Source organism: Enhydra lutris, unplaced genomic scaffold (genome assembly GCF_002288905.1).
Source record: "Enhydra lutris kenyoni isolate GAN:26980312 unplaced genomic scaffold, ASM228890v2 scaffoldscaffold1, whole genome shotgun sequence".
In the NCBI taxonomy this organism is placed as follows: Eukaryota; Metazoa; Chordata; class Mammalia; order Carnivora; family Mustelidae; genus Enhydra; species Enhydra lutris.
Genome location: NW_019154085.1, coordinates 14,901,134 through 14,926,981, shown reverse-complemented (window position 1 = coordinate 14,926,981; position 25,848 = coordinate 14,901,134). Strand labels below are relative to the sequence as shown.

At 36.0% G+C, this 25,848-nt stretch overlaps 1 protein-coding gene across 1 annotated transcript in view; it reads right to left on the bottom strand.

Annotated features, from left to right (window-relative positions):
- The window catches only part of LOC111155465 (neurobeachin like 1), a 183,471-nt gene that overhangs the window by 51,546 nt on the left and 106,077 nt on the right, over positions 1 to 25,848 (bottom strand). Inside the window, exons 31-36 of the mRNA XM_022515656.1 lie at positions 24,527 to 24,832; positions 24,280 to 24,429; positions 19,038 to 19,195; positions 16,799 to 16,923; positions 11,021 to 11,147; positions 236 to 384 (exon numbers count right to left, since the gene is read on the bottom strand). Of these exons, the coding sequence (XP_022371364.1) occupies positions 236 to 384; positions 11,021 to 11,147; positions 16,799 to 16,923; positions 19,038 to 19,195; positions 24,280 to 24,429; positions 24,527 to 24,832 (1,015 nt within the window). The remainder of the gene's footprint in view (positions 1 to 235; positions 385 to 11,020; positions 11,148 to 16,798; positions 16,924 to 19,037; positions 19,196 to 24,279; positions 24,430 to 24,526; positions 24,833 to 25,848) is intronic.

The window sequence follows — 25,848 nt, the reverse complement described above, 5'->3', positions numbered from 1 at the left end:
ATAAAAACTTTACAGCAATCTCCTTTCATCAAAACCATTAAAAACATTAATAAAAAAGCATTCCTTTTAATACAGTGTTGAATAATAAATTGAATCCCATATTGACTTTGTATTTCTCCTTTTAGATGCTAGACCACAATTCCAGTCCTATCTTATTATTTTCTTCTCATTAGTATTTGATAAACTGGATACTTAACTATTGAACAACAGAAATTATTCCCCCAGAACTCCTCACCATCTTCTTTTTCAATGCTGCAATCATAGAAGTAAATGTGTTGAGTAGTGATTTCTAATCTGCCAGGAATTACGTCAATTATTGTAATGAGTTCACAGTCTTCTGACAACACCAATTTTTCTTTTTGATCCTGTTCTTCTTTCTCATCACTGTAAAAACAAGTATCAACCAAACAAAAACCACTGAACAATGTATTCTGTGTAAATGGAAAAGAGTATTAAGAAAGTATAATTGCATTACTTAAAAAAATATTTTACTGCATATTAAATTACTGAAATGCTGTCCAAATGTTACTGCTCAATAACCCAGTTTCCAAAAAAAAGTTTTACATTTTAATTGTATGTAACCCATTAAAACAAAACATAGTGAATCTTTAAGACTACTGGCAGAGAACAATTCAAACATGCAGCAATTTGGGATTTTAGTTATATTTGGGAGACATGAATTGAGAACATATGAATCTATGAATAAAGGACTGCATCATTAGTGATGTTTTATAAATAATTATCAGAAGCATTAATTGTAACTGATTCTCAAACTGTAAAATGAGACTTTTCAAGAGTAACTAAATCTAGATAATGTCCCCTGACCGTGGGACTGGGGAGGATACTACTGCAATACCTTACTTAGAGTGAAGTCACCTTGTATCAAGAAAACTGCTTCACTTTATTTTTTTGGACAAGATAACTGGGAAGGGTGAGTCTTCTGGTGGCTTAGGTGACTTCTGACTGCCAGATAAAGAAATAGGAACTCCTACCACTCACAGAATGCCATTCAAGTAAATCTTTCAAGCCAGGTGTTTCCTGGTCCTAGATATTTCACATCTGCCCCATTTCCAGGATAGCAATGACTAAGTCTAATTTTTTCTCCCCAGTGGAGTTCCAGGAGGAAGTATCCTGGAAGTATCAAGTATTACCAACCTAACTGGTGATACTGTAGCCCATGACTTAAAGCTAAGCTTTAAAAAAAATAAGTAAATAAAAATCAAGAATGTTTTTCCTAAACAGTGAAATTCCAATATTTATAGTGATGAAATAGAGAAATAAGTGACCTAAAAGAGTAAATAATCTGAAGGTTATTTATATTTTATAAAAGAAAGGTTTTGTTTTTTTAGTTTATAATTAATGAGACTGAATATTCACTGAATTTACTAGTCATTAAAGTGAGAAAATAAAATCCCTATTAAAAGGCTGATTAATAATATACCAAAGATAGCACCCTATATAACTAACCTTACCCAATTCCCTGAAAATTATCAAGGAAATCTTAAAAATTATTAAAATTATATGAACTTATTTATGCTAACAAACTATACTATTGAACCTGGTCAATTTGTAATACTACTAAAATAAGTTCCAAAGAAATATATGGCATGTGTAGCTTATAATCCACAAAAAAAGTGATGTTCAGAATAAATTATGTATTTGGGTCTTAACTACTCATTTTTGGCTGAAGGTGAATCTTTACAACAGAAAGTAAAAGGGCAGATGTGTAAATCACAAAATTTGAACACACTCCCTAAAGCACACATAATTCTACTGGCAAAGAATGGCAGTCTTTTGGAACAAGGGGCTTAAATATAATCAACTAAATGATTATTGGCTGACCACCAAGCTATACTAACTAATTAAAGGCCAGTTTTTTTTTTTAAACAAACTTTTTGTCTAAAAACAAAACAAAGTGAGACAAAAACCCAATGAGTACAGACATCAGTAGCAACATGCAGCAGGTAAGACATACTCCATAGAATTAGTCCAGGAAAATCACTAAACAAAAATATCACCGCAATAACCACCATCAAGGAAGGGTACAGGAAACCCAAGTGGTTACAATTTATTACCTAAAATGCACAGATTTCACGAAGATTATGAGACATACAAAGAAAAGGTGAAGTATGGGCTATAAAGACATAAGCAATAAAAATAAACTATCTGGGGCGCCTGGGTGGCTCAGTGGGTTGAGCAGCTGCCTTCGGCTCGGGTCATGATCTCAGAGTCCTGGGATCGAGCCCCGCATCGGGCTCTCTGCTCAGCGGGGAGCCTGCTTCCTCCTCTCTCTCTGCCTGCTTGTGATCTCTCTGTCAAATAAATAAATAAAATCTTAAAAAAAAAAAAAAAACTATCTTTGGGGGACCACAGATGTTCAACTTAGACAAAGACTGTAAAGTAGCTATCATTAAATACATTAAAACAAGTAACATAAACTATGTTTAAAGAACTAAAGTGCATTATGGCAACAAAGCCTAGTCAAATAGAGACTGTCAATTAAGAGACAGAAATTACACGTCCACAATAGCCAAATTATGGAAAGAACCTAGATGTCTATCAACAGATGAATGCATAAAGAAGATGTGGTATATATATACAATGGAATACTATGCGGCCATCAAAAGAAATGGAATCTTGCCATTTGCAACGACATGGATGGAACTAGAGGGTATTAGCTTAGCAAAATAAGTCAATCGGAGAAAGACAACTATCATATGATCTCCCTGATATGAGGAAGTGGAGATGCAATGTGGAGAATTTGGGGGGGTAGGAAAAGAATAAATGAAACAAGATGGGATTGGGAGAGAGACAAACCATAAGAGACTCTTAATGTCACAAAACAAACTGAGGGTTGCCAGGGGGAGAGGGGTAGGGAGAGCGTGGTGGGGTTATGGACATTAGGGAGGGTATGTGCTATGATGAGTGCTGTGAAGTGTTAAACATGGCGATTCACACACCTGTACCCCTGGGGCTAATAATACATTATATGTTTATAAAAAAATTAAAAAATTATAAAAAAAGAGACAGAAATTACATACATATCTGTAAAAGAAAGGACCACATGGAAAACTGTCCAATCAAAAAACTAAATGAAAAATTCACCAGAAGGACACAATAGCATATTTGAACTTGCAGAAGGCAGACCCAAGACTCTTGAAGACAGTTCAAAACAAATTATCCAATCTGAGGCACACAAAGAAAAAAAAAGCAGGATGAAAACACCTCAAAGTGTTATTACCATCATGGGGGAAAAAAAATGTGTGTAAAGGAACACCCAGAAGGAGAAGACAGAGGAAAAAGGGCGAAACATATATTTGAAGAAATAATGCCTGACAACTTCCTAAATAACAATAACAGTAACAACAATAATAATAGCAGCAGTAGTAGTAATAATAATCTACACATCCAGGAAGATTTCATGAATATCCAAAGATATCATGGACATAAAGCCAAGGTGTTGAAAGGTAAGGACAAAAAACACAACAATACAGGACACTAAAAGGTAGTGGGATGACATATTCAAAATGCTGAAAGGAAAAAAAAACTTGTCCACTAAGAACTGTATATCCAACAAAACTATCCTTTAAAAAAAGAAAGTAATGGTTCCCAGGCAACTGGATAATCACATAAAAAAAAATGAACATGGACTCCCATGTTATACCACATACAAAAATTAACTAAAAATGGATCAAAGACCTAAATGTAAGAGACAATATATAAAACTCTTAGAAAATGTAAAACTTCTGCGCATCAATAAAATGAAGGAAAACACATTCAATGGGAGAACATTTTTTAATTCATACATCTGATAGGACATTTATTCCTAAAATAAAGAACTATTATAACTTAATAATTAAAAGATACCCCAATTAAAAAGTGAGCAAAGGATTTGCATAAATATTTGTCCGAATAAGATATATAAATAGTAAATAAATACATGAAAAGATGCTTGGCATCATTAGTGATTAGGAAAATGCAAATTAAAATTACAAGGTACCATTTCAAATCATATAGGATAGTATAATAAGTAAACATATAAAAGAACAAACATTGGGGTAGATGTGGAGAAATTTAAATCCCCATACATTACTTGGGGGAATGTTAAACAGTGTAGTCATTGTGGAAATACTTCTATAATTCCTTAAATAAACACAGAATTACTATATGACTAACAAATTCATTCCTAGATATATACCCAATAAAAGTTAAAATGTATGTTGACACAAAGATTTGTACATGAATACTCATGAAGTATTATTTTTAATAGCCAAAAAGTAGAAATAACTATAAGTTCATCAATTGATGAATAAACAAAAGTGGTATAGCCATATGATGGAATTTATTCAACCAAAAAGGAATGAAGTACAGTTCCATGCTCCTCTAAGAATGAACCTTGAATCATTATCTTGAATGAAATGAGATGGACACAAAAGCACACATATTTTAAGAAATAAATTAAATGTTGAAAACAGGCAAATCCAATAGAGACAGAAAGCAGATTAGTAGTTTCCAGGGGATGTACACAGGGGAAAATTGGGAGTGACTACTGAAAAGTATAAGATTTCCTTTCAGACTGATGGAAACGTTCTGGAATTAGTGGTAATGTTCACACTGTGAATATACTAAAACCTGTGGAACAGTAAGTAAACTTTAACCTAGTAAATTTTATATACGAATCTTAATTTTCAAAAAATAGAACTCTAGTTTTTAAGAAGAAGCCAAAAATGGAGGCAAAAATAAAGACTTCCACAGATAACAAAGACTGAGAGAATATGTGGCTATCAGACCTTCCTTGTAAGAAAACAACACAAATCCTTCAGGCTGAAAGGAGATGACACCAGATGTACTCTGAATGTGCACAAAGAAACAAAGTATATAAGCATGGTAATTATTTTCCTTTAACTAATTTAGATAAATGCCCAAAACAGTAACTATTAAACTGTATTGTTGGGAGAGGAGTCCAAGATGGCAGAGGAGTAGGAGTACTTGTTTTGTCTGGTCCCGCGAATTCAGCTAGACAGCTACCAAATCATTCTGAACACCTGTGAACTCAACCAGAGATCTAAGAGAATTGCTGCAATTCTACAAATAGAAAAGTGATCACTTTCTGTAAGAATGACAAGATGGAAAAACTCACCTCAAAAAAGAGAACAAGAGGCAGTAATGACTGCCAGGGACCTAATCAGTATGGATATGAGTAAGATGTCAGAACTAGAGCTCAGAATAATGATTATAAAGATACAAGATATGCTTGAAAAGAGCATAGAAGACACCAGAAAATCCCTTTCTGAAAAAATGAAAGAATTAAATCTAACCAAGTTGAAATAAAAAAGGCTATTAATGAGATACAATAAAAAATGGAGGCTCTAACTACTAGGATAAATGAGACAGAAGGGAGACTTAGTGATATAGAAGACCAAATGATGGAGAGAAGCTGAGAAAAAGAGAGATAAAAAAACTACTTGATCACGGAGGAGAATTTGAGAGATAAGTGATAAAGCAAAACAATATTAGAATAATAGGGATCCCAGAAGAAGACAAAAGATGGGGGGGGCGGCACAAGGTATATTGGAACAAATTATAGTGGAGAACGTCCCTATCTGGCGAAGGAAACAGACATTGAAGTCCAGGAGGCACAGAGAATCCCCCTTCTAAATCAATAAAAATAGGTCCACATCTGAACATATAGTACTGTAGCTTGCAAAACTCAGAGACAAAAAAGAAACCCTGAAAGCAGCTCGGGACAAAAGGTCCGTAAACTACAAGGGTAGAGTGCTGGGTGTTATACACAACTATTGAATCACTGAACACTATGTCAAAAACTAATGGTGTACTATCCAGTGGCTAATCGAACATAATAAAAAAAATGATAAGTCCAAATAAGTTAAAATTTTATTAAAAAAAAAAAACAAACAAACCTACAAGGGCAGAAACATTAGACTGTCAGCAGTCCTATCCACAGAGACCTGGCAGGCCAGAAAGGACTGGCATGATATATTCAGGGTGCTAAAGGAGAAAAATACACATCCAAGAATACTTTGTCCGACAAGGCTATCATTCAAAATAGAAGGAGATAAAAAACTTCCAGGATGAACAGAAACTAAACCAGCCCTGCAACAAATATTAAAGTGGATCCTTTAAGAGAAAAGAGACCCCAAAAGTAACACAGACCAGAAAGAGAGACAATATATAGAGACACTGACTGTACAGGTAATATAATGGCACTAAATTCCTATCTTTCAATAGTTACTCTGAATGTAAATAGGCTAAATGCTTCCTGTCAAAAGACACAGGGTATCAAATTGGATAAAAAAGCAAGACCCATCGATATGCTATCTGCAAGAGACTCATTTTAGACCCAAAGACACCCCCAGACTGAAAGTGCGGGGTGGAAAACCATTTATCATGCTAATGGACATCAAAAGAAAGCTGGGGAAGCAATCCTTGTACCAGACAAATTAGATTTTAACCCAAAGACTGTACTAAGTGGTGAGGAAGGACACTGTATCATAATTAAAGGGTCTGTTTAACAAGAAGATCCAATAATTGTAAATACTTACGCCCCTAACATGGGAGCAGACAATTATGTAAGCCAATTAATAACAAAATTAAAGAAATACAATAATAGTGAGGGACTAACTTACAGCAAGTACTTACTTACTTACCGCAAGGGACAAGCAATCCTTGTCTAAGCAGAAGATCAACAAGGAAAGAAGGACTTTATATGACACATTGGACCAGATGGACTTCACAGATATATTCAGAGTATTCCATCCTAAAGAACAGAATACACATCTTCTCGAGTGCACACAGAACATTCTCCAGAAAAAACCACACACTGGGTCACAAATCAGGTCTCAACTGGTAACAAAAGACTGAGATTATTCCCTGCACACTTTCAGACCACAATGCTTTGAAACTTCAACTCAATTACAAGAGGAAATTTGGAAAGAACTCAAATACGTGGAGGCTAAAGAGCATCCTACTAAACAATGAATGGATCAGCCAGAAAATTAAAGAATTTAAAAAATTCATGGAAACAAATGAAAATGAAAACACAACTGTTCAAAATCTTTGGGATGCAGCAAAGGCAGTCCTAAGAGGGAAGTATAGAGCAATACAAGCTTTTCTTAAGAAACAAGAAAGGTCTCAAATACACAACCTAACTTATACTTGTAGGAGCTGGAGAAAGAAGAGCAAATAAAGCCTAAACCCATCAGGAGAAGAAAATAAAGATTAGAGCTGAAATCAATGAAAAGAACCGTATACCAGATCAACTAAACTAGGAGCTGGTTCTTTGAAAGAATTAAGAAGACTGATAACCCCCTGGCCAGACTTATCAAAAAGAGACGAGACGACCCAGATAAATAAAATCATGAATGAAAGATGAGAGATCACAAACAACAACGAAGACAATTAAAAGAATTACTATGAGCAACTGTATGCCAACAAATTAGACAATCTGGAAAAAATGGATGCATCCCTAGAGACGTAAACTACCAAAACTGAAACTGGAAGAAACAGAAAACCTAAACAGACCCATAACCAGAAAGGAAATTGAAGGAGTAATCAAAAATCTCCCAACAAAAAAGAGCCCAGGGCCAGATGGCTGCCTAGGGGAGTCCTACAAAACATTTAAAGAAAAATTAATACCTATTCCTCTGAAGGCATGAAACATACAAATGGAAGGAAAACTTCCAAACTCTTTCTACGAGAGCAATATTACCTTGATCCCAAGGCCAGACAAAGACCCTGACAAAAAGGACAATTATAAACCAATATCCCTGATGAACACAGAATTCTCAGCAACATACTAGCCAATAGGATCCAAAAGCACATTAAAAGGATTATTCACCATGACCAAGCAGGACTTACTCCCGGGCTGCAAGGGTGGTTCAACATCCACAAATCAATGTGATACACTACATTAATAAAAGAAAGGACAAGAACCATATGATCCTCTCAAATGATGCAGAAAAAGAAATCTGACAAAGTACAGTATCCTTTCTTGACTAAAACTCTTCACAGTGTCAGGATAGAGTAAACATACCTCAAGATCATAAAATCCATGTAAGAAAAGCCCACAGCAAATGTCATTCTTAATGGGGAAAACCTGACAGCTTTTCTCTAAGGTCAGAAACATGACTGGGATGTCCACTACCACCACTGTTCAACATAGTATTAGAAGTCCTAGCTTCAGCAATCAGACAACAAAAAGAAATAAAAGGCATCCAAACTGGCAAAGAAGTCGAACTCTCACCCTTCGCAGATGACAAACTCTCATTCTTCCACTCTATGTGGAAAACCCAGAAGACTCCACCCCAAAATTGTTAGATCTCATGCAGGAATTCAACAAATTGGCAGGATATAAAATCAATGCACAGAAATCAATTGCATTTCTATAGACTAATAATGAAACAGAAGAAAGAGAAATTAAGGAGTCAGTCCCATTTACAATTGCATCCAAAATCATAAGATACCTAGGAATAAACCTCACCAAAGAGTAAAAGAATCTGTACTCAGAGAACTATAAAGTACTCAAGAAATTGAGGAAGACACAAAGAAATGGAAAAAATTCCATGCTCATGGATTGGAGGAAAAAATATTAAAATGTTTATGCCACCTATATATTCAAGGTGCCTATCAAAATACCATCAACTTTTTTCACAGAGGTGGAACAAATGATTCTAAAATTTGTATGGAATCAGAAAAGACCCCAAATAGCCAAAGGAATGTTGAAAAAGAAAAAAAAGCTGGTGACCTCACAATTCCGACTTCAAGCTCTATTATAGAGCTGTAGTCATCAAGACAATATGGTACTGGCACAAAAACAGACACATAGATCAGTGGAATAGAAGAGAGAACCCAGAAATGGACCCTCAACTCTATGGTCAACTAATCTTTGACAAAGTAGGAAAGAATATCCAATGGAAAAAGTCTCTTCAACAAATGGTGTTGGAAAATTGGACAGCCACATGCAGAAGAATGAAACTGGGTCACTTTCTTACACAATAAATAGAAATAAATTAAAAATGGAAGAAAGACCTAAATGTAAGACAGGAATCCATGAGAATCCTAGAGGAAAACACAGGCAGCAACCTCTGTGACCTAGACAGGTCTCCAAAGGGAAGGGGAATAAAGGCAAAAATGAAAATTGGGATTTCATCAAGATAAAAAACTTTTGCCCAGCAAAGGAAACAAAATCCAAAGACAACCAACAGAATGGGAGAAGATATTTGCAAATGTCTTATCAGATAAACGTCTTTATCAAATAAAGGGCTACTATCAAAAATCTGTAAAGAACTTACCAAACTCAACACCCAAAGAACTAATCAAATCAAGAAATGGGCAGAAGACACGAACAGATAATTCTCCAAAGAAGACATACCAAAGGCCAACAGACCCATGAAAAAATGCTCCACATCACTTGCCATCAGGGAAATACAAATCAAAACCACAATGAGATACCACCTCACACCAGTCAGAATGGCTAAAATTAACAAGTCAGGAAACAACGGATGTTGGCAGGGATGTGGAGAAAAGGGAACCCTCTGACACTTCATGGGAATGCAAGCTGGTGCAGTCACTCTGGAAAACTATATGGAGGTTCCTCAAAAAGCTGAAAATGGAGCTACCCTACAACCCAGCAACTGCACTAGGTATTTACCCCAATGATATAAATGTAGTGACCTGAAGGGGCACCTGCACCCCATGTTTATAGCAGCAATGTCCTCAATAGCCAAACTAATAAGAACCCAAATGTCCAACAACTGATGAGTGGATAAAGAAGATGTGGTGTATAGATAGAGAATGGAATACTACTCAGCCATCAAGAAATGAAATCTTGCTATTTGTGACGATGTGGATAGAACTAGAAGGTATTATGCTGAGTGAAGTAAGTAAATCAGAGAAAGACAACGTATAATCTCACTCATATGTGGAATTTAAGAAACTAAACAGAGGATCATGGGGGGAAGGGAGGGAAAAGTAAAACAAGACAATCAGAGAGGGAGACAAACTGTAAGACTCTTAATTATAGGAAACAAACGGAGGGTTGCTGGAGGGGAGGTGAAGGGGGGGATGGTGCAACTAGGTGATGGGCCATTAAGGAGAGCATGTGATGGAATGAGCACTGTATATTATATAAGACTGATAGATCACTGAACTCTACCTCAAAACTAATAATATGCTATATGTTAATTAATTGAATTTAAATTTAAAAATATAGTAAAAAATAAACTGTATTATTGGGGTTAAACCATATGAAAGCCTAGGGGCGCCTGGGTGGCTCAGTGGGTTAAGCCGCTGCCTTCGGCTCAGGTCATGATCTCAGGGTCTTGGGATCGAGTCCCGCATCGGGCTCTCTGCTCAGCAGGGAGCCTGCTTCCCTCTCTCTCTCTCTCTGCCTGCTTCTCTGTCCACTTGTGATCTCTCTCTGTCAAATAAATAAATAAAATCTTTAAAAAAAAAAAACATATGAAAGCCTATATTGATGACAATAATAACACAAAGGAGAATTAAGGAAATTAATATATTTTCTGTTAATACTGATAGACACTTAACAGCTGACATAGCAGTAACAGATCGATGCTGGAAATACAGTTGACCCTTGAATAATGCAGGGGTTAGTGGCACTGAACCCTGTGTAGTCAAAAATCCATGAATAAATCTGACTCCCTAAAAATTTAACTTTTGATTGCCTACTGTTGACCAGAAGCCTTACCAGTAATATACACAGTCAATAATACATATTGAATTCTTATAATAAAGTAAGCTAGAGAAAAGAAAATGTTTTTAAGTAAATTACTCAGAAAATACATTTATAGTACTATACTGAATTAAATTGCAAATATACAGTATTTACTGAAAAAAATTGTATATATGTGGACCCATGCAGTTCAAACTTTTATTATTCAGGGTCAATGTACTTAAGATTATAAGCAAATACCTTCCACAATTTTATAGGCCCCTTTTCAGAACAAAATAATTTTTAATTCTTTCAAATACTTATACATACATATTTACTCTCGCTGTTAAGTCGTCTTCAGGAAGGTCTAATTTATCCTCCTCCATATTGCTAACTTTTACTTGTTTCACTACTTCCAAAAGCAATGAATCACTGGAAGGCTGTGAGTGTTGGATACCTGTTTAAATAAATACAAAATATCCATTAAACACAGTAAAAAAAAATCTTATTACAGGCCTTCTATAATTCCTGACTATTAATTACATAATAATAATAATGTGTATTTTAAGTAAAGGAGAAGGGCAGGGGAATTGGGTGAAGGAGTCAAAAGGTATAAACTTCCAGTTGTAAGATAATAAAGTATTGGGCATATAATGGGCATGAGGACCAGTTAACAATGCTATATGGCACAGCTGAAAGTTGCTACAAGAGATCCTAAAACGTTTCATCATAAGGAAAAAAAATTTTGTAATGATGTGATGGATATTAACTGTACACTGCTCTGATCATTTTGCAATATGTGCATATCTCAAGTCATCACGCTCTACACCTTACACAGTACTGTATGTCAATTATATCTTAATAAAACTGGAAAAAAACTAAGAAGGACTTAACATTTTCTAAGATAAAAAAGCAATGTACAGGGTCCCTGGGTGACTCAGTTGGTTATGCGTCGGCTCTTGGTTTAGGCTCAGGTGGGGTTGTGGGATTGAGCAGTGTGTGGGGCTCTGTGCCCAGAGGTGAGTATACTTGGGATTCTCTCTCTCTCCCTCTGCTCCTCAAACCTCTGCCCCCGCCCCTGCACTCATGAGCTCTCTCTCAAATAAATCTTTTTTTTTTTTTTAAGATTTTATTTATTTTTTTGACAGAGACACAGCGAGAGAGGGAACACAAGCAAGGGGAGTGGGAGAGGGAGAAGCAGGCTTCCTGCCAAGCAGGGAGCCCAATGCAGGGCTTGATCCCAGGACCTTGGGATCACGACCCTAGCCGAAGACAGCTGCCCAATGACTGAGCCACCTAGGTACCCCTCTCTTAAATAAATCTTAGGGAAAAACCTCAGTTTACTACAGAAAAGTTTTTATACATGATTTAGAGTAATCTAGGTTATTTGTGATCTTAAAAACTATTACATGTATAATAAAAGGAATAAATGTTTTAAAAATAGGTTATCTATTTTAATGATGGTATTATTTATATTTCAACATGGGCCAAGTAATCTCTTTAGTTCTAAAGTATGCCAATAAGTCACAGAAAGAATTATTCTCACTGTATTAACTTTTTTTTTTTAAGATTTTATTTATTTATTTGACAGAGAGAGATCACAAGTAGATGGAGAGGCAGGCAGAGAGAGAGAGAGGGAAGCAGGATCTCTGCCAAGCAGAGAACCTGATGCGGGATTCCAGGACGCTGAGATCATGACCTGAGCCGAAGGCAGCGGCTTAACCCACTGAGCCACCCAGGCGCCCTCACTGTATTAACTTAATAGAACTATTCTTACTTTGTATTTGTACTAAGGAAACATTAAGAAAGAAGATGACAAATTATCTTTAATTGGAAGAGAATACATAACCCAAGAGCTAAAGTTTTTTTTTTTTTTTTTTTTTTTCTGGTGCACATGAAATTTATTAAGTAATTCTGGATACAAATATATGCAATAAATGCAATACATTTTATAAACTATACATTTTATAAGAAGGCAGAGCTAGTATAATGGGATGAATGAAGGCTGTGAAGTGGTAAACTTAAATTCAGATTCTGTTCTACCACTTATTAACCAGGTGACTCCTCTGAATCTGCTTTCTTAACTGTGAAATGGGGATACATCACATCACAGTGAGTATAAGATAAACGGCAGCTATCATTATTATACATCCACTTCTCAATTACCTGAGTAACATAAGAATAGTAATAAAAATAACTGCATAATTTATAGGTAGGACTGGGAAAATTTTATGTATGTAACTATGAATAAAGATATTTCAGTTGTGGGAAATAAAAATAATTCATACTAGTGAAGCCTTGCTAAGATTCTCTCTGTTCCTCTGTCCTTCCACCCCTCCCTAATGAAAAAGAAGAAAACAAAACAAAACAAAACAAAAAAACCCTAAGTAACAAAACATTATAAAGATGACAAATCCTCCCTTAGTTTTTCAAATGGTATCATTGCTCAGACATAAAAAATGAGTCAATGTAAATCTGCTTTGATCACACCTTTGCTTATACCTAGGGAGGTACTGGCTCACACTTTTCCTAGAACAATTTACTATTTTTACTGAACATGTTTCTTCATGTAGCCTAATTTATTTTGTATGCCAAAATTTATTGTTAAACACTTAATTAAACAAAGCACATGAGAATATGCAATGAAAACTGAAAATAAGGAATCTAGATAATCCGACACAAATAGAAAACAGACTTTATGTAGATGAATGACATTACTCCATTAAGGGTTTAAGTTCAAAATTTGATAAGATTGGTGAATGAGGGGCACCTGGGTGGCTCAGTGGGTTAAAGCCTCTGCCTTTGGCTCTGGTCATGATCCCAGGGTCCTGGGTTGGAGCCCCAGGGCAAGCTCCCTGTTCACTGGGGAGCCTACTCCTCCCCTCAGCTTGTGCTCTCTGCCTCTCAATTTTTTTTTTTTTTTAAAGGAAGATTGGTGAATAAAATGAGGATGGAAAACATGTCAGGCTAAGAGGCCAGCTGGGAAACTACTGTTAATTTTAGGAAAAGGTAGCACTAAGCTAAGCCATGGCAACAGCAAAGGGAATGAGAATAAGAAAAAACATTCAAAAGATGTGTAAGGGAGAATTAACAGGACATTATACCTATTATGTGTAGGGGATTAAAAGGGATAAGGATAGATTCATGGTTAATATTAATGATTCTGAGAAACTAATAGATGGAGAAAATAAAACTACAACCAAGATACAAGAAAAGCAGAGTCTAGGGTGAGGGGTAGACAAATGAGCAAGATAACGAATTCAGTTTCAGTTCTTTTATATGGAGGTGTCTGTGGAAGAGGTATCCCAACAGGCAGACACGCAACTGGAAACCTTGGTCTAAAGTTCAAAAGGCAGGGGCACCTGGGTGGCTCAGTTGTTAAGCATCTGCCTTCGGCCCAGGTCATGATCCCAGTGTCCTGGGATCGAGCCCCATATCAGGCTCCCTGCTTGGCAGGGAGTCTGCTTCTCCCTTTCCCTCTGCATATATGCCCTCTCTGTCTCTCTCTCTCTGATAAATAAATAAAATCTTAAAAAATATATTTAAAGTTCAAAAGGCAGGTAAGAATTAGAAATACAGGTGAGAAAGCATCATTTCATATACATGGGTAAGGTCATGAAATCACCACTTCACAGAAAGCGTAAGTAAAAGGCAAAATGGTATGGATCAGGGAACACAATCATTTAAAAGGTGACCAAGAAAAGAAGACTAAAAATTGGTAAAAAAACAAACAAAGAAAGAAAAAAAGTTGGAGTTTAAGCACCAGCGCTTGAAAAAAATATATACTTATACAGGAGGATTACTACCTAAGTTCAGAGATAATGGAAACGGTGTAAGGACTAAAAACACGTTGTTGCAAATACTCAGGAAAGAGTATTTCTAATGAAGAAGTAAGAGCAAAAAAATTTCTCTAAAACCCAAACCAAACCAAAACAAACAAAAAAACAAACAAAACAATTTTTTTCTCTAAAACCAAATATTTTTTTCAAAAAATATTTATTTGTTTGACAGAGAGAGAGAGAGAGAGAGATCACAAGTCAGCAGAGAGGCAGGTGGGGAGCAGGGGGGAAGCAGGCTCCCTGCTGAGCAGAGAGCCTGATGTGGGGCTTGATCCCAGGACCCTGAGACCATGCGCTGAGCCAAAGGCAGAGGCTTAAGCCACTAAGCTACCCACCCAGGCGCCCCACTAACTATTTAAATTCCATAATTTGTAGGTGGTTGTGCTCCAAAAGATACTTTACAAATCCCTTGTTTAATTCACAATGAATTTCTCATCAAAAATGTTACAGATAATAGTTAATTTTGTAGTTTAGCCCACAATGTAAAAACTATTCTGCACATTTGCAATGGGATGCTTGCAAAGCAGTACTGGGGTATGTTAAACAAAACAAAATAAGAAAATATTTTTAAAATACTATGAATTCTGGCAGCTGATAAAAATACTTACAGACAAAAATAAGGAGCAGGTAGAACATTTTACAATTATTTCTGAAGGATACTTCGGAAACTCTAAAGAGCTTTAGAGATTGATAACACTATGAATTTTTGTTTCTTCTGTACTATATTTTTGTCACTATTATACTTGGGGTATATTTGAAAATTAGGTAAGGAGAAAAACTGAGAAATGAATAAAAGAAAGAACACAAGTTTTCCTAGATTTATTTAAAACCAAGAAGAAGTGCTCGCTTCAGCAGCACATATACTAAAACCAAGAAGAAGGGTCATAAAATTGTATCTGTGTACCAGTATAAAGGGGTGAGGAGAGGAAGAGGAACAAGAAATTTCCTGGGAGGAATTTCTTCACAAAAAAAGAAGAAAACAATAGGGGACACTATTCTTTAAGAATTACTAGATTCGGGGCGCCTGGGTGGCTCACTGGGTTGGGCCGCTGCCTTTGGCTCGGGTCATGATCTCAGAGTCCTGGGATCGAGCCCCGCATCGGGCTCTCTGCTCAGCAGGGAGCCTGCTTCCTCCTCTCTCTCTGCCTGCCTCTCTGCCTGCTTGTGATCTCTCTGTCAAATAAATAAATAAAATCTTAAAAAAAAAAAAAAAAGAATTACTAGATTCAAGTCATTCACCAAAGATATTTGCTGAGTGATAAGTGTAGTAAAATTTCAAGGAGTAGAGAAAGTATAACTGTCTCAAGATACGTACAGGGAGAACAAGCTGTAAGCAAGTGACTTCATATATAAGATACTCTTAGAGTTTCTTTCATGGGTAGGGTAGGGCCATTATTTTGCATTAAAGGAAATGAGTTACTGCATCTGATTTATTTTAGGATGTAAGACTGTAAACGCCAGGCATCACAGAAAGCACTCTGGATTAATTTATGGCATCAACTGTATTGGCCAATATATTAAGGCAACTTTAAAAAGACTTAAAAACTAGTACTTGAATTTCATCTAAAACTTAGTCACTGAACACAAGGTAGCTATGATAAAGCAAGTTAGTACACATATGACTGCCAATGACTCGACAGTCAATATTTTGGGTATTTCACAGATCTGTCTTCAAAAAGGGAGATATGAACTCAGATGGTTAGAAAGGCAGGGTTTCCCTAAAGAGTTGTAGAGACTCTTTGAAATCTGTTTCGAAATACTGCTAAGCTATGTGTTTTTGTACTTTTCTCTAGAAAAAGGCATTGGCCCATCTAAGATACTAAAGGTTTAAAAAGAACAGGTTATAAAACAAAGATAGAAAGCATTGCTAAGAATTCTAAATATATCTAACATTAGCCTTGATCAAGGTAAGCAGACTAAGGGAAAAGAAACACTGTTTCAATATATCACAATGGATACAAGAGATAGTACATTGCACATAAACTACAGTATCATTTTAGGATTATATATATGTTTTTCTTTGAAAAATTACAATTCATACAGTAATTCATCTTAGATTTAGGCCAAAGGTAACAGAATTTAACCTTTACAACCCTTTAAGTATCAACTAATTTCTGTACACCAAAGCTTTGTAAATAGTATCTTAACATTTTGAAAACAAAATGGCCCCCTTCATTCCTGAGTAAGCAATTCTGAAACAATTAACAAAAACAATACCAACCCACCAATACCCTCACTAAGATAACAAATAAACAGCATCAGGACTCACCTAGATTATCTCTCAATGCACTAGCGTCTTCATGAGTTTTGAAGTTATAATTTGGCACCAATTTAAGTCTCATGCGGGAGTAATTTTCTACATTAGCTAGTTTCCAGTGAATTGGACTTTGCTTCCTATGAATATTCATAAGTAAACAAGTAAAATTACTTAGCTTGAAGTTATAAAGATTGGTTGATTGAAATAGAGTAAGAAAGTATCAGGAATTTTGCATTTGTTTAGCACCATTTTATAAAAACACATTCATTATCTCGTTTGACCCAAAGAACCCTGAAAGAAAACCAGTGTGGATATGCACAGCTGCGGTTTATTTACATGAAGAACCTAAGACAGGCTAAATTATTTGCCTGAGATGCCAAGTTGTTTGCAGGTATCAGAAATAAGAATTGAACATAAATCTTCACACTTATAGCCTGGTATCTTTTACTCTTTAACTGCTCAATGGAAGTTCTTAATTAGCTATACAATGAATTTATTCTAATACAGTATTCAAAGTAAAATAATTTTACTACAAATAACGAGAATATAATTGATCTAAATATAAGAGCTAAAACCCTTAGAAGAAAAGACAGGAGCAAATCTTGTTACCTGGATTTGGGAATGATTTCTTAGATATTGTATCAAAAACAAACAACAAAAGGAAAAAAAGAGATAAATTGGACTTTGAAATTTAAAAAAATTCGTATACCAGAGGCAATTATCAAGAAAGTGAAAAGATAACCTACATATTTACAAATCACATATCTGGTAAGGGTCTATTATTGAGAAAAAGAACTCTTACAATTCAACCATAAATGTCAAACAATCCCATTTAAAAATGGGCAAAGAACTTGAATAGACATTTCTTCAAAAAGATACACAAATAGCCAACAAGTGCATGAAAAGATACTCAATGTCACTGGTCATTAGGAAATACAAATAAAAAATCATATGATACCACTTTATATCTACAAGGACAGTCATAATTTAAAAAATTGGAAAAAATTTACAAGCACTGGTAAGGCTGTGGAGAAACTAGAACCCACAAACAATGCTGATGGGAATGTTAAATAATGCAGTTTCTATGGACAATTGGCAATTTCTCGGTAAGTTAGACACTGGATTATCTCATGACTTAGCAATTTTATTTGTACGTGTATACTTTCTTAAAGGAATTAAAAAACAGATGTTGAGGGGTGCCTGGGTGGCTCAGTTGGTTAAGCATATGCCTTTAGCTCAGGTCATGATCCTGGAGTCCTGGCCCTGCATCAGGCTCCCTGCTCAGGGTGGAGCCTGCTTCTCCCTCTGCCCCAGACCCCACTCATGATCTCTTCTCTCTCAAATAAATAAAATCTTAAAAATAAGAAATTAAAAAAATACTGACACAAACACTTGTTCACAAATGTTCACAGCAGTACTATTTATAATAGCCATATGGAAAACCCAAATGTCTATCATCTGGTGAATGAAGAGACAAAATGTGGAATATCCACACAGTGGAATATTATATGGCCATTAAAAAAGAAGTACTGATACATGCTACAATACAATGAAAACATAATGCTAAGTGAAAGGATTAAGGCCACATATTATATGACTCTATTTATATAAAGTATCAAGAATACACAAATTCAGAGAGAAAGAAAATGGATTGGTGGTTGCCAGGAGCTGGGTAAAGGAATAGAGAATGACTGCCTAACAGGTCCAGGGTTTCTTTTTGCAGTAATGAAAATGTTCTGAAGCTAGACAGTGGTAATGACTGTACACTATGAATGTACTTAATGTCACTAAATTGGATATTTTTAAATGGCTAAAATGGTAAAGTTTGTATTATGTGTACTTTACCACAATAAAAGGGGTGTATTATATATATATATTACATTTTACATTATTTTATATATATATGTAATTCAGCAAAATGTATGTGACTTAGGATCAAGTAAATTGTAAAACAGTGAAACACATAACATCACTAACTAGCTCAAAGAGGCAGTATCAGGAAGACAGATTTAAGACTTAAGTTCTACATGACAGGGTAAAAGGAAGGGAAGTAACTCCATGTGAAAAACATATATACAAAGCTCTAAACATTCCAGACCTGTAATTCACAAAAAGAAAACCAAATTAATTAAATGCAATTTTTTATAAGTTGAATGTTTTAAAAATCGGATTGGAGAGGTCACTGGCTCAAAAAGTTCTAGGCAGGAGTTCTAAAGAAAAAAGGGTTATTTGATAAATAATATCCTCCTACCTTTTAGCCCAAGGTCCTCTTTCAGATGTGAGGTAGAGCTGTACTGCCTTCCAGCGTCTCAGAGTGATTAACTGTTGGCTGCTAAGTTGTTTAAGAGTATTATTATACCTCAAGTTCTCTTGCCGTGCTTTTCTATTAAATGGTTCCACAAAAAATTCCTGAAACAGCAACAAATAATAGCATTGAATCATTTATTTAAAGAATTTTAAAAACCTGACCCCAAAAAACCATGCAGTAAAGGAAAGAAGCTGGTAACCCAACAGTACTTTCTTGTTCCATTAGAATAACTTTCTTTAATGAAGCATATGATTCTAACTATAGTTTATCTGTATTTTGTAAAACTTAAAAAATTAAACATGTGAAGAACTTCAAAAGTGTAACATACCTCAATACAGGATTTTTTACAGAAACTCAGAATTATTAACGTCATACAGTCAAATAAAATGATCTTCCTTTGGGACCCTTTGGTTTTTAAGGCAATGGAATGAGACTCATGCTTAAAATACAGCAGAAGGAAGAGTAACCGCATCCATACTAATACTGGGGACCGGAAAAGAAATGCCAAAGACAAAAGAAATCTACAGGGGCAAATCTCTCACAATGAAAAATTTCAACATTTGGACTGCTGCTCTCTGAAAAACATCCTAGTTATTAGCAAATGAATTCACGCACTTAGTCCAGTTTTCAGGATAATATAGACCCTAATAATAGGTTCTATCAGGATATAACGTTAAGCCCTGAAATTCAAGTTTTATAGTTTTCTAAAAAATTTTATTTGAGAGAGAGAGATAGTGACAGTGATAGTGATGGAAAGCACAAGTGGGGAGGAGAGGGAGAAGCAGGGAGCTCAGCAGGGAGCCCGATATGGGGCTTGATCCCAGGACCCCGGGACCATGACCCAAGCTGAAGGCAGACACCCAACCGACTGAGCCACCCGGGTGCCCCAAGTTTTACATTTTCAAAAAGACAAGCGGTAAGACTGACTTATCTGACTCACATTGATATTCATCTATCAGGAATTAAATTAACAGTATTAATTTGTTTCAAAAATCAATACTGAATTACACTGAAAACAGTTAAAGACATGGATTTAAAAGACATCTTTTATTTATTTTTTATTATTTTTAAAATTATGTTATGTTAGTCATCATACAGTAGATCATTAGTTTTTGATGTAGTGTTCCATGATTCACTGTTTGCCTATAACATATCTTTAGAGAGGTAGTACAGCAGAGCGTGGTTAAGAATATAACTTTGTGGGCTCAACTGGTTAAGTGCCTGCTTTGGCTCAGGTCATGATCTTGATTTTGGGGTCCTGAGATCAGCCTTGCATCGGGCTCAGTGAAGAGTCTGAGTCTCCCTTTCCCTCTGTCCCTGCCCTCAGCTTGTGTGTATATGCTCTCTTTCTCTCAAATAAATAAAACCTTAAAAAAAAAAAATGTAACTCTGGAGTTAGGCCTGGGTACAAATCTTAGCTACTTAATTCTCTGAGGCCCAGTATCCTCAACTCTAAGATGAAGTGGACAATAATTGTCATCAAGAAAGATTAAGATTTAAAGTGCTTAATATAGTGCCAGAAAAGTAGTGAGCTCTCAGTGAAATGTAGCTGTTATTACTATAATTGTTACTGTAATTATTACTAGACCTTTAGGAAATCAATGATTTGGTATTATCAAATATTTACCACAGATCCTTGCTAAGAAAACTGCAGTCATGATAGCTTCATAATAATTAAACATGAATTTCATGGTGGGTGAAGTTGAAGCAAGAAGAATATTTTAAGGTTAGGTTTCCCTAGAAAAGCTAAGAGTAAAGTTGCGGAGAAAGTATTGACTGGAATAGAAATCGACAGAACTATGAGGACAGTGCAACAGTTAAAAAAAAAAAAAAAAGATCTTATTTGTCAGAGAGAGAGAGAGCTAGAGCGTGCAAAAGAGCATGAGCGAGCACAAGCAGGGGGAGAAGCAGTCTTCCCACCGAGCAAGGAGTGGGAAGCAGGAATCAATCCCAGGACCCCTGGGATCATGACTTGGGCTGAAGGTAGTCACCCAGGCGCCCCCACAGTACATTTCAAGAAAAGGAGTAGCAAACAAACAAACAAACAAAACTGTCATTTTGGTTTAACCACATATATACATAAAAATCAGGAAGGATATATACCAAAATGTTAATAGTGGTGGATTACAAAGGTTTCTTTTTATATCATTTTATGGAATAAATGTATTTTTATTTGGTCATCTTTGTTTCATCATGTTTGTTTTTAGATCCTGTACAGATTTTGTTAGATTGATATGAGTATTTTATTCTTTTTAGAGCTATTGTAGACCGTGCTTTTTCAAAATTTCAGTTTCCAGTAGATCGTTGTTAGTATACAGAAATATGATTAAATTTTGTGTATTGATCTTATGTCCTGAAATGTTGTTAAACTCATTAATCACAAGAGATTTTTGGTAAATTCATTCAAATTATCCATATGATCGTAATATCTGCAAATAGTTTTATTTCTTCCTTCTCAAGGTAAATGACTTTTATTTCTTTTTCTATTCTTTTTAAAAAAATTTCTATTTATTTGAGAGAGAGAGAGCTGGTGCAACCAGGGGGAGGGGCAGGGGGAGAGGGACAGGAAAATCTCAAGCGGACTCTGTGCTGAGCCAGACATGGGGCTCAATCCCATGACCCCTGAGCTCATGACCTCAGAGGAAACCAAGAGTCAGATGCTCAATAGACTGAGCCACCCAGGCGCCCCTCTGTTTCTATTCTTAATGCATTTGCTAGGACTTACAGTATAACAGTGACTAGAGGACTGGTGAGAGTGGATGTTCTCACCTAGTTCTCTTCTTACAAGAAAAGCACTGTTTTCCATCTTTTTCCCCCCTACAGATTTATTTAATTGAGAGAGAGAGGAGAGAGGAAGCAAGAGCGGCAGGGGGCAGGAGGATCAGAAGGAGAGAGAATCAAGCAGACTCTGTGCTGAGTCTGACATGGGGCTTGATCCTACGACCCTGAGATCATGACCTGAGTGAAAACCAAGAGTCAGATGCTTAACTGACTGTACCACCCAGGTGCCCCCAGTTTTCCATCTTTAAATATGAAGCTGGCTGTAGGATTTTTGTAGTGATTCTTTTCTATTTCTAGTTTGCTGACAGCTTTGAACATAAAATGGACATTAAATTTTGTCAAATGCTTTCTCTACATCTATGGATATGATCATTAGGTTCATTTTAACAAATATGAATTTGGTCCACTATCATTATATTGATTAATTATCAAATGCTGAAGCAATCTTGCATTCCCAGGATAAATCACCTGGTATAATGTATTATTTTTTTATATATTGCTGGATCCAGTTTGCATTTATGTTCCTAAGAAATACTGTAGTTTTTTATATATTGCCAGATCTGTAGTCTGATTGTAGTTTTCTTGTACTACTTTTGTGATTTTTTTTAAAAGATTTTATTTATTTATTTGACAGACAGAGATCATAAGTAGTCGGAGAGGCAGGCAGAGAGAGGGAGGAGGAAGCAGGCTCCCTGCTGAGCAGAGAGCCCGATGTGGGGCTCGATCCCAGGACCCTGAGATCATGACCTGAGCCGAAAGCAGAGGCTTTAACCCACTGAGCCACCTAGGCGCCCCTACTTTTATGATTTTTAACCAATATAATAAATATACAGTGTTACAGGAGTTTCAGGTGTATTTTTGGATTATTTTTGTATGGTTTCAATAAGAGGATACTATTGCCTTCAGATAATGATTTGATAAGTGATTCTACTTTTCTGTTTTCTAAAGAGATTACGAGGAATTGGTGTTATTTTTCCATTAAATGTTCAATAGAACTCACCAGTGAAACCATTTAGGCCTGTAGTTTTCCCTTTTGGAAGGTATTTATTTACTTATTTACTTATTTATTTATTGGAGAGAGAGAAAGAGAGAGAGGGGGAGAGGGAGGGAGAGAGAAAGAGAGAAAGAGAAAGCACAAGCAGAGGGAGAGGCAAACTCCCTGCTGAGCAGAAAGCCCATTTGGGACTCGATCCCAGGACCCTGGGATCATGACCTGAGCTGAAGGTAGATGCCCAGGCACCTCAGAAGGTTTTTAAAGTATAAATTCAATTTCTTTAATAGATAAGATTATCCAGGCTATCAATTTATTATTGGATTAGTTTTAGAAATTTACATGTGTCAAGAAATTGATCCACTTAAGTCATCTTATTTATGTGAATAGATTGTTTGGTGGCAGTCTCTTATTATCATGTTGGTATATGTGGGGTCAGTGGTGATATGCCCCCATCATTCCTGGTAATGATAATTTTCCACTTTCTTTTTTTGCCTTGTCAATCTGGCTAGAAGTTTATTAATTTTATTGACATTTTCCAAAAGATTTGTTTATTTATTTTAGTATTTATTCAAGAGACAGAGAGTGTGAGTGAGTGCAGGGGAGATGCAGAGGGAAAGGGAAAGAGTCCCAAGACTACACACTGAAAGCAGAGCCTAACTCAGGGCTCAACTTTACAACCCCTGAGATCACGAACAGAGCTGAAACCAAGAATCAGATGCTTAACCAACTGTGCCACCCAGGCACCCCAATTTTATTGACATTTTAAAGAACTAGATTTTAGTTTTAATTTTCTCTACTGTTTTCCTGCTTTCAATTTAATTGATTTCTGCTCTTATTTTTGTTAGTTTCTTATTTGAAACTAGTTTAGATTAGTTTTCTTTCTCTAGTTTAAGATAGAAACTTAAATTATTAATTTGAGGTCTTCCTTCTTTTCTAAAGTAAGTATTTAGTGCTATAAATATTCTGTAAGCACTGATATATGCCCAGCCTCCTTAGAGATATGTACTATCAGCTTAACAGACTTTTTACATATGAACTATGCATAGAACATTTTGACATTAACTTTTTAGTTGTTACTGACTAATCTTTTTCTTTCACTTCTGAAATATTTTTAAGATTTTATTTATTTACCAGAGAAAGAGAGATCACAAGCAGAGAGGAGAGGCAGAGGGAGAAGCAGACACCCCGCTGAACAGGGAGCCAGATGTGGGAATTGATCCATCATGACTAGAGCCGAGGGCAGATGCTTAACCAAATGAGCCACCCACCACCCTCAATTCTGAAGTAATTTTCAAACAACAGGAAATACCATTTGTTTTCAGAGTTCAGACGTGTTTACTCTTATCTGAATATTAAATGCTTGAAATCAACATAAAAAACTAGATACGAAAAACATTTAATAATTTTTACCTGAAACTTAAGCTTGCTTTCTCCTCCTTCCCGGTCTCGTTTATGCATATTCACCATTAAGGCTTCATAACAATTCTTCCAATAAAGTGCCATGTCCTCATGACCCTCATAAAATGTATGGGTTTCATACTGCTTCATGTAAGGCACGATCTTGTAAATATACATATATATACACAGAAAATTTAACAGAGACTTCTATAAAAATGACAACTTAGAAAAATATCACTCAAAATAGATTAAAACTTACATATTTTTCGATGTAAACTTGCCATTCATTTGAACTGCAATATTCTTGAAAATCTTCAAAAAATGAAGAGCTACCATTGGTAAAAGGTAAAGAAGGCAGGTGCAAGTTCATGAAGAGAAGTTCATAGATTTTGGAAACCAGGGTACGGACCAGGGGAATCAGAAATGAATAGATTTCAGTCTGCTCCTTAATTGACTGACTTAGAACATGTTCCAGCTTCCCTAAAATGTAACACGCTTCATCCTGATTTTCAATCACTTTGGTTTGAAGAAGGGTGTTTAGCTTAGCTGACGCCATTGCACAAACCTGAGGAAACCACATAGGTGAGAAAGAACAGAATAAAGCAGACATTTAGCAAATGTTCTCTGGCTCTTCCTGAAGTTTTTTTGTTTTTTTTGTTTTTTTCAAAATCATAATTACAAAAGCAGAACATACAGAAAAGGTGGAGTGGATAATTAATCACCCCAAAATCCATTCTACTCCTTCTTATAGTCTGCAAGGATAGGGGAATGATTCCATCTCTAGTTCCAACAACAGGTCTTAAATGATATAAACCAAACAGAATATCCAAACACCTTGCACAGTGAGTGGCTCAGGTAACTAATCTTTCAGTCAACTCATGTCGCTGTTTGAGTCACAGAGATTCATTTGGGGATGGCCTTATCAGTTCAAGTTCAGAACTTTTACATAATAACTGTCAAGCACTGTGAAGGGTTTCAGATTTTGCCTAACCTCCAAGCTAACAAATTAGCCTGCCACAGTTTCTTAGATGCTGGAAGAAGACATGAGACTCCTGGTTCAGAGACAAAGACCTACAGCAATCCCAACAGCCAGAATATCAGTGTTTAACCTGGTTCCCTGAACTGATATTCCCATGGGGAGAGATGAACAGGACTAGACGATGGATGTACACCAGTGGCTGCAGTATAGGGGAGGAACCCCAAACATAAGGAACCTAAATCTTCTATACCAGGCAGTAAATTAGCCTGAACTTTGCCTTGGAGGGAGACACTATATTACACTGGGCAGTAAACAAACCTGCCTTTTGCTCTGGAGGAAGACAGAATCTCGGTCTTCCAAAGCTGTTGACGATATCTGCATCCTCAAAAAGATAGTTCATAATGAAGACATCTAGTGCCTCTATTTATAAGATACAGAGAAACACAAGAGATCCATGAAGAACTGTCTACCAACAGTGACAGTAGAAAGAAGGACTCTCTCCCTCTCTTTTGAAGATTCTATTTATTTATTTGAGAGAGAGAGCATGAGTGGGGAGGGGGGCAGGACGGGGCAAAGGGAGAGGGAGAAGCAGACTCCCCGCT